The sequence below is a fragment of the Dermochelys coriacea genome, chromosome 11 (genome assembly GCF_009764565.3).
Source record: "Dermochelys coriacea isolate rDerCor1 chromosome 11, rDerCor1.pri.v4, whole genome shotgun sequence".
In the NCBI taxonomy this organism is placed as follows: Eukaryota; Metazoa; Chordata; order Testudines; family Dermochelyidae; genus Dermochelys; species Dermochelys coriacea.
In genome coordinates, this window is record NC_050078.2 from 73,884,648 (window position 1) to 73,899,609 (window position 14,962).

Here is a 14,962-nt window from a genome sequence, read left to right on the forward strand (position 1 = left end):
TGACTTCCACTTACCCTCACAGCTTGTGGCTGACTTTTCACACCTGCTTGCGGGCTGAAACCACACTGTGAAGTGCATTTAGACATCACACAGCTATGAGGCCTGAATGACTTTTAGTCACTACCAGCAGCAGCTGCATTTGAATTGGTGACCAAGCAGTGAAAAGCTTCTCAACCTATTACCAGTCCCCTGAGCCAACCAGCCCTCCTAGCATTTTGCATGAGGCATTCACCAACCTTCATATTTTCGCTGCCAGGCAGTATCACCTAGAGCCATACTCTCATGCAGAACTGACCCTGAGTGGTGCTTTTGTGTGTGTGCAAAGTCCTCGCTTTGGGAAATCTACCAACCACTTAAAAAGCTTAGAGGTGATCTGAAAACATAACAGTAATGGAGTTTGTGCACTTGATAGAAGCTTTATGATGTAATAAGGGCTGAGGGGGGGAAGCTTTATTTTCCTGGAAGTGATTCTAAAGCATCTTTGTTTTTGTGACAGATATTTAACTCGGATGCCTGGCAAACAGATTGGAGAAAAGCATGGTTGTTAAAGAAAGAGAGTCTGTCCCTCTTCTCCTTCCGTTAAGGGTTGAGTGAGCTCCCAATCTGCATTTCTGGATCCTCCCCTGGAGGACGCAGGCACTGGGGGAACATCAGACCTTGTTTTCCATTTTGCAAGTCACTTAAAATCACCATTCCAGAACGCCACTGAAAACTGAATGCCATTTTGTTGTTTACTGAAATTTAACACGAGCAAATTCTCCTGTCAGAATCCAGACAAACCCCCTCAATTTAGGAGACAATTGTCCTGAACCTGGTCTGTGGGTGAACCACACTATGTACTATTTTTGTGTGTGAGTGTATGAGAGAGAAGCAGGGCCAAAGGGGAAGTTAAGCCAGTTTACATCCTTCCATCCTTGGCTGACCCCCAGATTTGGAGTGGACTGTTCACTGGATGCCCTGCTTTGAGCTGCTGCCTGTGCCCCGTAAGGGCCACTCCAATAGCTGCTGACCCCTAGGGTGATTAGACAGAGATCCATTGGTGTTCAGCAGGTTTGCTCTGAGATCAGGGGCCACATTCTGCCCCCAATGAATTTAGGAGTGGAAGTATGTCACTTTAGCTGCTGCACTAGCCTTGTTCTTAAATTGTCCCACCACCACTGCAGCTCCATTGGTGGTAGCATAGAGGAAGAGCTAGTGTGTATGAGGACATTGTCTAACCATGTTCCTAACACTTCTAGAGGATGAGGTGCTCAAAATGCCAGTGGTCTGTCTAGACTAGTGCTCCCACTGGCAGAGATGTGCTAGAAATGGAAGGGGGAGTGAAGAACAAAGGCTGGTGTGGAGAAGGCCTTTGTTCCAGATGGTCAAGGACTGACTGAAGGCTCAAAGGAAAAACAGGCCTGTCACAGAAATAGCCCCCTTGTTCTGGTAGGGAGAATTCTGCCCTAGCAGAGCTGTGCTAAGTGTCTGTGCGGGACTCCTTCTGCCACCAATGGGTGTGTGTGTGGGGGTGAAGATACTCAAGGAGCAGTCCTGCACTAATGTCACACTAATGAGGACAGGCTGATGCAGGTTCTTACTCACCACAAACCCGGATGAATTATCCAGGAGGCAGCGGAATCGGCACACAAAGCTCCTTTCAAGGAAAGAGGAGTTCTCGGGAGGCAGCTGGCTGGGCTTGTAAGTGATAACGGAGGAGTTGATACTTGTTTCACCTAAAGGATGTGGGATAAAGGAGAGCCCAAATTAAACACACACGGAAGCGTGGAGACTCCCAACAAGGTGACAACGTGCATCAGAAGCTATATCTATTGAAGGCATTGCAAAAAAATCTCCTCTTGATGGACACATGTGGTTCCTTCTGTCTAAGGAAATGCCCCCTACAAAAACCTGCATGTACATGAACAGGACTGTTTCAAAGTGAAGCACTCAAGTCAGGAAAGTTCCAATGGCCTGCTGTGGGTGCAGCCCTGAGTTACAAGATCTCTCTATCGTTGACACAGGACCTCTGCCTTATTCAGTGCACAAGCTGTACACTGCACAGAGAATGTTTCAGTTCACAGCTGCCTCAATGAAGGATTTGCCATCTGTGAGACCTGCACCTGCCTTGGTAAGGCAACTCCCATCTTTTCATATGCTGTGTATTTATACCTCCCTATTGTATGTTCCACTGCATGCATCTGATGAAATGGGTTTTAGCCCACGAAAGCTTATGCCCAAATAAATTTGTCAGTCTCTAAAGTGTCACAAGGACTCCTTGTTGTTTCTGCACATTACTGCAGCTGAGGCTTGAACCGAGTGGTGCCTGTAGGCAGCAGGTCTAGTGGACGATCCATCTCCCCCGTTGAGGGCCAGGACCAAACTCCTCTTGACAGGATCTGCCCAGGACTAACAGGAATACAACAGCATTTCTAAAGCAACTCTCTTATGGAAACAGTGAACAGTCACAGGACACTCCTGGTGGTCTTTGGGTTGGTAACAAAACTGGCCGACCCCCTAGCAGGCTCTATGCCACCTCCCTTTCTTTAGTCTCCTGCACCTACCATCAGGTGATGGTTCGCTCTCAGGAATGGGAGGTGGGTTAAGGGCCCAGTGAAGGTTGCGCCTGAACTCCTGTTGGTCCTCGGTGTGGATCAGCTCAAACACGCTCTGGTGCATGACATCTGTCTGGAAGGAAGCGGAGTGACAGGTGAGTCCAGCTGTCCATCCCAGGCACCTGCAGCACAGCTAGGGACAGCCTGGCCTCTCACCATCGGAATTGCCACACACACAGTGGACTGGATTTCATCACCCTCACTCCCAGGGGCAGTGCCAGGGCCTGCAAAGAGTCTCACCCCACTGAGATCAGTGGGGCTCCCAAGGGAGTAAGGTTCTATATCCTGGGCCTGAGCACACTCTGCTGATGGGAGCTGGGTCAGGCCAGGGTGGGTAAAGGTGGCCTACATCCCTCACCTCCATGGCATAGACAGCAGCCCCTGCAAAGGCAATGGAGCTACCTGTTGGAGCCAGAACTACGCAATGGACCCAATTCTGCCACCCTTACTCACCATGGGAGAGGTCCTGGTTTCTTCAGTGGGACCATTTGGGGCATAAGAGTGAGTCAGTGTGGAAGAAACTGATTCAAGTGTCAGTGGTGCAGAATCAAGCCCAGTCTGCTCAAAGAATCTCAACAAAACAGATCACCATGATTAATTCTGCCTTTACCCTGTCATCACCTAAAGGGTGAGATTGTGGCTTTGGACTTCACTACACAGGTGTGCAGTCACATGCTACCCCAGTGTAATTAATATGCAGTGTGTTTGCTGGCAAGATGAAGTATGTTTAAGCAGAAAAAGCAAGCAATGGACCAATAGGGTAGCTCCAATAAGAACAAAAGCCAAAAAAGTCTGTAATTAAGTCACACTTCATAACAAGATCTGACCTCATTTCCCTGAGAGAGTCAGTAGAGCAGACAAAAATTTACAAAGAGCAGATCAGAATAATAAAAATCACAAACGCTGCCCTCACTGGCGCTTTGACACTCAGTCATTCACTATAATTTTCTGCAATTTGCCAACTAAATTAATCCTCAAGATCTTCACATTTAAAATATGAAAACTTCTGAATTATGAAATATAAATAAGGTTTAGAATGCTAGGAGCTTTGTACTGGCTATATTTCAGTTTATTATAATGTGTTTTTTTTTAAATGAAAGGAAGTTCTGCATATTGGAAGAAACATTCTTAAAGCAATTTGACACCTCAGCAGCTGATTTATGCACATGCTGTACTGTACTTAGATTATCCTGATTCCATTACTTAGAAAAAAACATTTCAAAAGGAGAAAAACAGCACTAAATCTGTTCCATTGCCTGCAATAATGCAGAGCTATTAATAGATGTCAACTTCACTTATTTTTGAAATTCATAAAGAAAACATTGCAGATGCGGTCAGAAAATAGAGTCCAAGACACTGTGCCATGGTGGATACAGCTGAGGACTGGGAGTCAAGAGACCAGAGTTCTAATTCCGGCTTTGCTACCGAGTGTCCTTGGGCAAATCACTTCACCTCTCTGGCTCATTTTCTCCATCTGCAAAATTGAGCTAACGATGCTTACTTTGGGATATCTAGAGAAAGAAGCCCTGTATAAAAAGAGTGAAGTAATTTGACTTCCCTACAGGTTAAGGCAGGCAAGTCAATATCTACTTTCCACACATAGTTACCGCAATTGCATGCACAAATCAGGTATCTGTGCACGGCAAAGACCAGTGCTGGAGAGTTGGATATGCAATTACATGATCTGATCCTGTGCTTAAGGCTATTAAATATGCAAGTTAGTTGAGCAGTTGCATTTATTTTACACATGCAGTTGTGATCTGGCCTTGTTTGAAAAAAATCTGGCCCTCCACATTTAAGTGCTCATTTCAAATCAGTCAGACCTTTAAGAACATAAGGTCATCAGAATAGCGATACTGGGTCAGATCAAGGATCCATCTACTCCAGTATTCTGTCTTCTGACAGTGGCCAATGCCAGGTGCCCAGAGGGAATGAACAGAACATGTAATCATCCAGTGACCCATCCCGTCACTCATTCCCAGCTTCTGGCAAACAAACAGAGGCTAGGGACACCATGCCTGCCCATCCTGGCTAATTATAGGGAAACAATTGTTAACATTAAGATCACGGACGTTCATTTCTGCTCAGTGAAAGCTGCAGGGAAACCACTATTCTTTGAGGAGACCATTTAAGTTACAATAAACGTGGTGGCCAACTCTTTCTGCAAGCAACTGTGAACTGTTTCCAAGCCTTGATAAATGATCAGAGTGTTTGTACATGTGGGTGAAAACTGGTGACTGTGGCTTAGCTGGAGGAAGCAAATTGGTGAGAATGACACTATCAAAAAGGAGGCCATTTATAAAGGCTTCCTCTGCAAAGGAAGGGAATATGGTATTGGCCACTAAAATGTCATGAGAAATGCAAAAGTCTCCTGCTTAGGCAGAATGGAGTGCCTGCTGAGCTGGGACAGAATAGGAAAGGAAATTAGTTTCCTTTTCTAAGTGAATTCTTTGTATTGGTCTTCATGGCTGAGGATTTGAGGGAGATTCCCAAACCTGAGCTATTCTTTTTAGGTGACAAATCTGAGGAACTGTCCCAGATTGATGTGTCATTAGAGGAGGTTTTGGAACAAAGTGATAAACTAAACAGTAATAAGTCACCAGGACCAGATGGCATTCACCCAAGAGTTCTGAAGGAACTCAAATGTGAAATTGCAGAATTACTCACTGTGGTTTGTAAGCTATCATTTAAATCAGCTTCTGTACAAAAATGACTGTAGGATAGCTAATGTGACAATTTTTTTTTTTTTTTTAAAAAAGGGCTCCAGAGGCAATCCCGGCAATTACAGACTGGTAAGACTGACTTCAGTACCAGGCAAACTGGTTGAAACTATAGTAAAGAACAGAATTAATTATCAGACACCTAGATTAACATGATTTGTTAGGGAACAGTCAACATGGTTTTTGTAAAGGGAAATCATGCCACCAATCTACCAGAATTCTTTGAGGGGCTCAACAAGCATGTGGACAAGGGGAAATCCAGTGGATACAGTGTACTTATATTTTCAGAAAGCCTTTGACAAGGTCCATCACCAAAGGCTCTTAAGCAAAGTAAGCTATCGTGGAATACGAGGGAAGGTCCTCTCATAGATCGGTAACTAGTTAAAAGATAGGAAACAAAGGGTAGGATAAATGGTCAGTTTTCAGAATGGAGAGAGGTAAATAGTGGTGTCCCCCAGGGGTCTGTACTGGGACCAGTCCTATTCAACATAAATGAACTGGAAAAAGGAATAAACAGTGAAGTGGCAAAATTTGCAGATGATACAAAACTACAAGATAGTTAAGTCCAAAGCAGACTGCAAAGAGCTACAAAGGTATCTCACAAAACTGGGCAACAAAATGGCAGATGAAATTCAATTTTGATAAATGCAAATTGGAAAATATAATCCCAACTACCCATATAAAATGATGGGGTCTAAATTAGCAGTTACCACTCAAGAAAGATCTTGGAGTCATTGTGGATAGTTCTCTGAAAACATCCACTCAATGTGCAATGGCACTCAAAAAAGCGAGCAGAATGTTCATTGCCTCTATATAAATCCACGGTATGCCCACATTTTGAATACTGTGTGCAGATGTGGTCGCTCCATCACAAAAGAGATATGTTGTAATTGGAAAAGGTTCAGAAAAGGGCAATACAAATTAGGGGTATGGAGCAGCTTTCATATGAGGAGAGCTCATACAGCTGCAGCGGCACAGGAGCTAGCAAACAGAGCTCTAAACGGGAGTTTGAGTGGGAGTTTGCAAGGGGAGTTTGGCTTGTGGTGCTTGTTTGGGGTTTGCTTTTGCTGGGGGGGGGTGTGTGGTCTTTTTGGTGTGGCTTGTGTTTCCCAGATTAACAGGATTTAGGTGGGAAGGAGATGACAGATACAGAGGCAGCTGTGGGAGTGACTCCTGTAGTGAAAGACACATTGAGGATGACTGGATGTGGAAGCTGTGGTATGTACATGATCCTGGAGGGGGGAACTGGTAAGAGTTTTTTCTGCATGAAATGTCGTCTGATAGAGCTGATGGAGGAAAAGATCCGAGGTTTGGAGATGCAGGTGGAAAGTCTGGTTGAGTTTAGGAAGGCGTTTGAGCAGATGATGGAGCAAAGATATGAGGTATCTGAAGGGAAAAGCTCAGACTCACAGATGGAAGCAGGGCTGGGGAATTTTGAGGAGAGACTGGATGAGGAAAGTGGTCAGTGGAAACATGTGACTCAAAGAACCAGGCAGAGAAAAAGACGGGCTAGTGAAGGAGAAATAGAGCTTAGGAACAGGTTTGCAGAGTTGGAAAATGAAGAAGGGGCTCAGCAGGTACTTGTTGAAGGTGGAAGGGTAAGGAAGAAGAGAAGAGAGGCTAGCCCTATAGAAAAAGGGGAAGAGTCAATTGAGACTACACCAAATATGAGCCCCAGGAGGATACAGGATGGGTTGAAGAGGATTGTAAGGGAAAATAGGAATGGAAAGAACTTGCAGCCAGAGGGAACAGGGGAGAGACTGGAGAATAGCACTGTCACCAGGAAAAGGCAAGTCTATGTGATCGGGGACTCTCTATTGAGAAGAATAGACAGGCCTGTAACTAGAGCTGATCCTGAGAATAGAAGGGTGTGCTGTCTTCCGGGTGCTAAGATACGGGATGTAGACCTGAGGTTGAAAAGGATCCTAAAGGGAGTGGGATAGAATCCCCTAATTATCCTTCATGTGGGAACAAATGATACAGCCAGATTCTCGCTGGAAAGTATCAAGGGAGACTATGCTAGGCTGGGGAAGACACTTAAGGAAATTGAGGCTCAGGTGATCTTTAGCGGGATCCTTCCTGTTCCTAGAGAAGGGCAACAAAGGTGTGACAAGATTATGACTGTCAACAGATGGCTTAGGCAGTGGTGCTATAAGGAGGGCTTTGGGATGTATGGCCACTGGGAGGCATTCACGGACAGAGGTCAGTTCTCTCGGGATGGACTTCATCTGAGTAGGGAAGGAAATAGACTTCTAGGATCGAGGCTGGCACAACTGATAAAGAGAGCTTTAAACTAGGAATTGGGGGGAGATGGATGGGAGATGTCCAGGAAATGTCCACGCCAGATTTTAGCATTGAGAGGGAAGAAGATGAAGTAAGAAAGGATACAGCCATGGGTAGGAGAATGTATATAAGGAGCGAGGGCGGTGTGGATACTAGTCTAATAGGTTATACTGGCTGTAGAATGACTGTGCCTAATAGGGTACAAAATGTGAGCGAGTCCAAACAGCAAAAATTAAGATGTTTGTACACCAATGCGAGGAGTCTAGGTAACAAAATGGAGGAACTAGAGCTACTGGTGCAGGAAGTGAAACCAGATATTATAGGGATAACAGAAACATGGTGGAATAGTAGTCATGACTGGACTACAGGTATTGAAGGGTATGTGCTGTTAAGGAAAGACAGAAACAAAGGTAAAGGGGGTGGAGTAGCATTGTATATCAATGATGAGGTAGAATGTAAAGAAATAAGAAGTGATGAAATGGATAAGACAGAGTCCGTCTGGGCAAAAATCACATTGGGGAAGAAAACTAGTAAAGCCTCTCCTACGATAGTGCTTGGGGTGTGCTATAGACCTCCGGGATCTAATTTGGATATGGATAGAGCCCTTTTTAATGTCTTTAATGAAGTAAATACTAATGGAAACTGCGTGATCATGGGAGACTTTAACTTCCCAGATATAGACTGGAGGACCAGTGCTAGTAATAATAATAGGGCTCAGATTTTCCTAGATGCGATAGCTGATGGATTCCTTCATCAAGTAGTTGCTGAACTGAGTAGAGGGGATGCCATTTTAGATTTAATTTTGGTGAGTAGCGAGGACCTCATAGAAGAAATGGTTGTAGGGGAGAATTTTGGCTCAAGTGATCATGAGCTAATTCAGTTCAAACTAAATGGAAGGATTAACAAAAATAAATCTGCAACTAGGGTTTTTGATTTCAAAAGGGCTGACTTTCAAAAATTAAGGAAATTAGTTAGGGAAGTGGATTGGACTGAAGAATTTATGGATCTAAAGGTAGAGGAGGCCTGGGATTACTCTAAATCAAAACTGCAGAAGCTATCGGAAGCCTGTATCCCAAGAAAGGGGAAAAAATTCATAGGAAGGAGTTGTAGACCAAGCTGGATGAGCAAGCATCTTAGAGAGGTGATTATGAAGAAGCAGAAAGCATACAGGGAATGGAAGATGGGAGGGATCAGCAAGGAAAGCTACCTAATTGAGGTCAGAAGATGTAGGGATAAAGTGAGACAGGCTAAAAGTCGAGTAGAGTTGGACCTTGCAAAGGGAATTAAAACCAATAGTAAAAGGTTCTATAGCCATATAAATAAGAAGAAAACTAAGAAGGAAGAAGTGGGGCCGCTTAACACTGAAGATGGAGCGGAGGTTAAAGATAATCTAGGCATGGCCCAATATCTAAACAAATACTTTGCCTCAGTCTTTAATAAGGCTAAAGAGGATCTTGGGGATAATGGTAGCATGACAAATGGGAAGGAGGATATAGAGGTAGATATTACCATATCAGAGGTAGAAGCGAAACTGAAACAACTTAATGGGACTAAATCGGGGGGCCCAGATAATCTTCATCCAAGAATATTAAAGGAATTGGCACCTGAAATTGCAAGCCCATTAGCAAGAATTTTTAATGAATCTGTAAACTCAGGAGTAGTACCGAATGATTGGAGAATTGCTAATATAGTTCCTATTTTTAAGAAAGAGATAAAAAGTGATCCGGGTAACTAGAGGCCAGTTAGTTTGACATCTGTAGTATGCAAGGTCCTGGAAAAAATTCTGAAGGAGAAATTAGTTAAGGACATTGAAGTCAATGGTAAATGGGACAAAATACAACATGGTTTTACAAAAGGTAGATCGTGCCAAACCAACCTAATCTCCTTTTTTGAAAAACAGATTTTTTAGATAAAGGAAATGCAGTGGATCTAATTTACCTAGATTTCAGTAAGGCATTTGATACCGTGCCACATGGGGAATTATTAGTTAAATTGGAGAAGATGGGGATCAATATGAACATCAAAAGGTGGATAAGGAATTGGTTAAAGGGGAGACTGCAACGGGTCCTAGTGAAAGGCGAACTGTCAGGTTGGAGGGAGGTTACCAGTGGAGTTCCTCAGGGATCGGTTTTGGGACCAATCTTATTTAATCTTTTTATTACTGACCTTGGCACAAAAAGTGGGAGTGTGCTAATAAAGTTTGCAGATGATACAAAGCTGGGAGGTATTGCCAATTCGGAGAAGGATCGGGATATTATACAGGAGGATCTGGATGACCTTGTAAACTGGAGTAATAGTAATAGGATGAAATTTAATAGTGAGAAGTGTAAGGTTATGCATTTAGGGATTAACAACAAGAATTTTAGTTATAAGTTGGGGACGCATCAATTAGAAGTAACAGAATAGGAGAAGGACCTTGGAGTATTGGTTGATGATAGGATGACTATGAGCTGCCAATGTGATATGGCTGTGAAAAAAGCTAATGCGGTTTTGGGATGCATCAGGAGAGGCATTTCCAGTAGGGATAAGGAGGTTTTAGTACCATTATACAAAGCACTGGTGAGACCTCACCTAGAATACTGTGTGCAGTTCTGGTCTCCCATGTTTAAAAAGGATGAATTCAAACTGGAGCAGGTACAGAGAAGGGCTACTAGGATGATGCGAGGAATGGAAAACTTGTCTTATGAAAGGAGACTTAAGGAGCTTGGCTTGTTTAGCCTAACTAAAAGAAGGTTGAGGGGAGATATGATTGCTCTCTATAAATATATCAGAGGGATAAATACAGGAGAGGGAGAGGAATTATTTCAGCTCAGCACCAATGTGGACACAAGAACAAATGGGTATAAACTGGCCACCAGGAAGTTTAGACTTGAAATCAGACGAAGGTTTTTAACCATCAGAGGAGTGAAGTTTTGGAATAACCTTCCAAGGGAAGCAGTGGGGGCAAAAGATCTATCTGGCTTTAAGATTCTACTCTATAATTTTATGGAGGAGATGGTATGATGGAATAATGGGATTTTGGTAAGTAATTGATCTTTAAATATTCAGGGTAAATAGGCCAAATCCCTTGAGATGGCATATTAGATGGATGGGATCTGATTTACTATAGAAAATTCTTTCCTGGGTATCTGGCTGGTGAATCTTGCCCATGTGCTCAGGGTTTAGCTGATTGCCATATTTGGGGTCGGGAAGGAATTTTCCCCCAGGGCAGAATGGAGAGGCCCTGGAGGTTTTTTTGCCTTCCTCTGTAGCATGGGGCATGGTTGACTGGAGGGAGGCTTCTCTGCTCCTTGAAGTCTTTGAACCATGATTTAAGGACTTCAATAGCTCAGACATGGGTGAGGTTTTTCATAGGAGTGGGTGGGTGAGATTCTGTGGCCTGCGCTGTGCAGGAGGTCGGACTAGATGATCAGAATGGTCCCTTCTGACCTTAGTATCTATGAATCTATGAGAGATTAATAAGACTGGGACTTTTCAGCTTGGAAAAGAGATGACTAAGGGGCATATGATAGAGGTCTATAAAATCATGACTGGTGTGGAGAAAGTCAATAAGGAAGTGTTATTTCCTCCTTCTCATAACACAAGAACTGGGGGTCACCAAATGAGATTAATAGGCAGCAGGGTTAAAACAAAGAAAAGGAAATTTTTCCTCACACAATGCACAGTCTGTGGAACTCTTTGCCAGGGGACGTTGTGAAGGCCAAGACTATAACAGGGTTCAAAAAAGAACTAGATAAATTCATGGAGAATAGGTCCATCAATGCTATTAGCCAGGATGGGCAGGAATGGTGTCCCTAATCAACATTTGCCAGAAGCTGGGAACAGGCAACAGAGGATGGATCACTTGATGATTCCCTGTTCCGTTCATTTCCTCTGGGGACTTGGCATTGGAAGACAGGATACTGGGCTAGATGGACCTTTGGTCTGACCCATTAGGGCCGTTCTTCTGTTCCCACAAAACATTTTGAAGAAAAAACAGAAGTTTTTCCATTTTTTGTCAAAAGTTTTTGCAAAATGTTTCAGAGTTTCACTGAAAAACCTGAAACCCAACAATTTTTTTGGTTTTCAACAATGAAAGTTTGATTCTGTTGTGGACAAACAGAAAAGGTTGTTTTTCAGTTGCAAAAAAATCAGAAGAAATTGCAGCTTCTGGGAAGGATTCCATTCAGCCAAAGAGACATTTTTCAACATTGTTATTTGACCAGCTCTCCCGCACTGTTCCCAGTGCAGGGCTGTAGCAAGAGATCACAAATGAGTCTTTTCTACCAGTAATGTTTGCCTTTCCTTCCTTAGTCAACTTTCCTGAGGTATGGCAAAGTCATTCCACATCTGGAAGTAACAAGGGATTGTATTCAGAGAGGGAAAAGGAATACATGTATTGTGGTCCTGCTCCCTGATATTTATCCTTTTTAATTCTGTAGTCCCTATGTTAAGTGATCTTAAAAGGGGTAGTGATACCCTGCCATGCCACTGTCAGAATGACAACAGGCAGACTCTCTAGAGTTAAATTGTGCTTTCATCTGTATGGGTGTAAATCCAAAGTAACTCCATTGGCTTCATCTGAGTTACTGCATGCTTACATCGCTGGAACAGAGCAGAGTTTGGCCCATGCTCTGCACATGGGAGCTCAAGTCTCTCGCTTGGCTCTGCTTATCAGCTCAGCTCTTTATTTCCAGTGCCAAGAGCAATTTTCTGCTCCTCCCTCTGCTGGCCTCGGATCAAGGGAGCCATGAATGTGGTTGTGAAATCAGCCCAGAAGAGTCACATTACTTTTAGGAGCAGAAACATCTGGTCAAGTCTCATCCACGCATTTCAGAGGAGCCTGAAGGCCATTGGCTGTCAGCTATTTCCCAGGTTAGAGGATATGTTTTACCAGCTAAACCAAAAAAGAAAGGCACAGGCCAAAGAGAAACCATGTTAAAACATTATGAAACGTCCTACTAACCTGATGAAATCCAAGATAGTCTTGAATCGTGTGAGAGGAATAAAATATCAACCCTTCAGACGTCACCACCAGCACAAAGCCATGAAGAGCCTAGGAGAGAGGGAGACAGAGTGAGCACCAGAACTCAGCTCCCAACCCAACACCATTGCGTGTAGATGGAAACCAAGTGAGTGGAGAGATCTCACTCTGTCTGGAGGTCAGGTTCCCTGTTCAGCTGCTGGTGGGGATAAGAAAGTAGTGGGGGTAGGACGACAGCTTAGCGAGACCCCGAGGAAAGGTTGCAGCTGGGGAAAATAGGGAAATAAGGATTTATAGTCAGGCCCAAATGATTGGAAGGGGGAAGGAGGTGTTTTCTGAAAATCCGAGAGGGCGGGTGGACAAGGAATGTCAGCCACAGGGAAACAAGGTTATGGAGATTAGCTACATGCAGAAAGGTGCAGGATTTGATCTCTTGTTAACACTATACATGAACTAGATATTAGTGATATTGGTAATCACTGCTAGCCACCGGCTGGCTGCCATCAGCTGGCCATTTACTGGAACACCCTGGTAGGAGTGGGCCTAGAGGAGGGTAGACTAGTTTGGGGAAGGCTTTCCACACCAAAGAATCTTTGTATGGAGGTTATCTCCGATGACACAGAGCTAGGGTTGCCAACTTCGGTTGGACGCATTCCTGGAGATCTCATCACATAACATAATCTTTAATTCCTGGAGACTCCCAGACAATCATGGGGGGTTGGCAACCCTACACAGAGCTCTCAGCTTGTATCATGGCAACAGGCAGCTGCCACCAGCAACAGGTCCTTTTCTGTGGGGCGCACTGGTGGCATCCTGCAGGTGACAGAGGAATGGCTAATGAAATAAGGACCTCACAGCCCACTACAATGGGGTGGAACAGCCTAGGGAGGCCTCCCTACCAGGGGGATTTTAGATTCACGTTCGTTATTTCCTGGTGGTCGATTTCAGTCCGTCTGGATTTTGCAGCATTCTCCTTGGGGAGAATGGTGTCCCTGAGGCAAAACCATTGTCAGGTTGCAGTGGGCTCCGAGTTTCAGAGCCACCCCTCACTGACTGAAAATGAGGCAGAGGAGAGACTGGGATTTCATTTTCTACAGAGACAGTCTAAGAGGTGGATTGTGAATCGCGTATCGTTAGCAAAACTGAGCAAGCAGATACACACAAAGCCAAACCAAACTAAACTAGTGGTGATCTGAGAGCCAAGATCTGAAAAAAGTGTGAATTTCATGTAATATGGTAACTGACTACTCTGGGAGAGAACTGAAAACAGAATGTCTGGACTAGTCTTCAGGAGGCCAAATAAAGCAGTATTTCAAAATGAAGTGTTGTTTTCTTTTCTCCCAGATTTACTGAGCAGGCACAAATCCTGCCTGTGATGGAGTGCGACTCACCACTGAGGTGCCTCCTGCTGGCTGTCCTGGAGATTAGCTCTGTTCGCTAATGTGCCATCCTCTGGTGGTGACTCACTGTCACTTTTGTTCCAGGACCTGCGCCACTCCCAGGACTGTGGCATCCTTTTCAGTGACACGGCCCTCCGGCTGTGCCACACTCTGTTTCCCCCTTTTGAGGGACCTGCAATCTCTGTCCAGCCACTTCCCTCAGTGGCAAATGCAGTCCATTGTTCCAGGGCTGCTTCCCATGAGGCTCCTGCACCCTCTTCTGCCCTTACCGCCGGGCCTCAGCCAACAGGCCCTAGCAGCCAGCTAGGAGCTCTCTCTAGCTCCCCTGGTCTCTGCTTGCAGCACTGCTTTGTCCTAGGTACTGGCACCTCTTCCTCCTGCTAGGAGCCTGGCCTTCTCCCCTCAAGCTACTTCTCTCCAGTCAGCTACTTAACTCTGCTCAGCCCTTCAGCCCTTCTTGTATGAGCCTACCGGGACGTGATTGGCTACTCCTCTCAGCCCCTTTCTAATTGACTGCCTCCAGTGCAGCCTCCCTAGGGCTGCTTTTAATCCCTTTTCTGCCAGTGGGGGCAGCCACCCCATCACATCGCCTTTTCACACATACAAGTGCTGAAGCCATTCCAATGCTGGCAGAGCTGTGCTGATCTAGCAAACACAAAGTGCCTTCTGCTGTGTTTTGTCACATTTATGAACCTAGTCTGTCTAGTTGCTTAACCGTATCCTAATTAGATCTGATCAAACATCAGGAAATTCAGATGTTTCAATGACTGTTTTCATCCTGAATAGAGACAATAAGTTGTTTTGTCATTTCTGATTGAAATGAAACATTTTGACATTCCTGAGTTGAATATTTCATTTCAGCTTGGTTCAACACTGAACTATGTCTGAATTGTCAGTGCCTCAAGGGAGCTGTAGTTTAGGTTCCTCACTCTCCCCATTTTCCCATATGGACGGCATCTCCCATGATACAACGTGGCCCTGGTATGCACATGAGGCACAGAG

General features: G+C 44.5%; 1 protein-coding gene across 5 annotated transcripts in view; it reads right to left on the bottom strand.

The window, feature by feature from the left end:
* The window catches only part of LOC119863613 (aryl hydrocarbon receptor-like), a 165,171-nt gene that overhangs the window by 29,791 nt on the left and 120,418 nt on the right, over positions 1-14,962 (bottom strand). For 4 of the 5 annotated variants that reach the window (XM_038422304.2, XM_038422309.2, XM_043505752.1 and 1 more), the window contains 3 exons: positions 12,543-12,632; positions 2,544-2,667; positions 1,585-1,715 (listed from right to left, as the gene is read on the bottom strand). In XM_038422304.2, coding sequence (XP_038278232.1) covers positions 1,585-1,715; positions 2,544-2,667; positions 12,543-12,632 — 345 coding nt within the window. The remainder of the gene's footprint in view (positions 1-1,584; positions 1,716-2,543; positions 2,668-12,542; positions 12,633-14,962) is intronic. The other variant, XM_043505754.1, reaches the window with a different exon arrangement.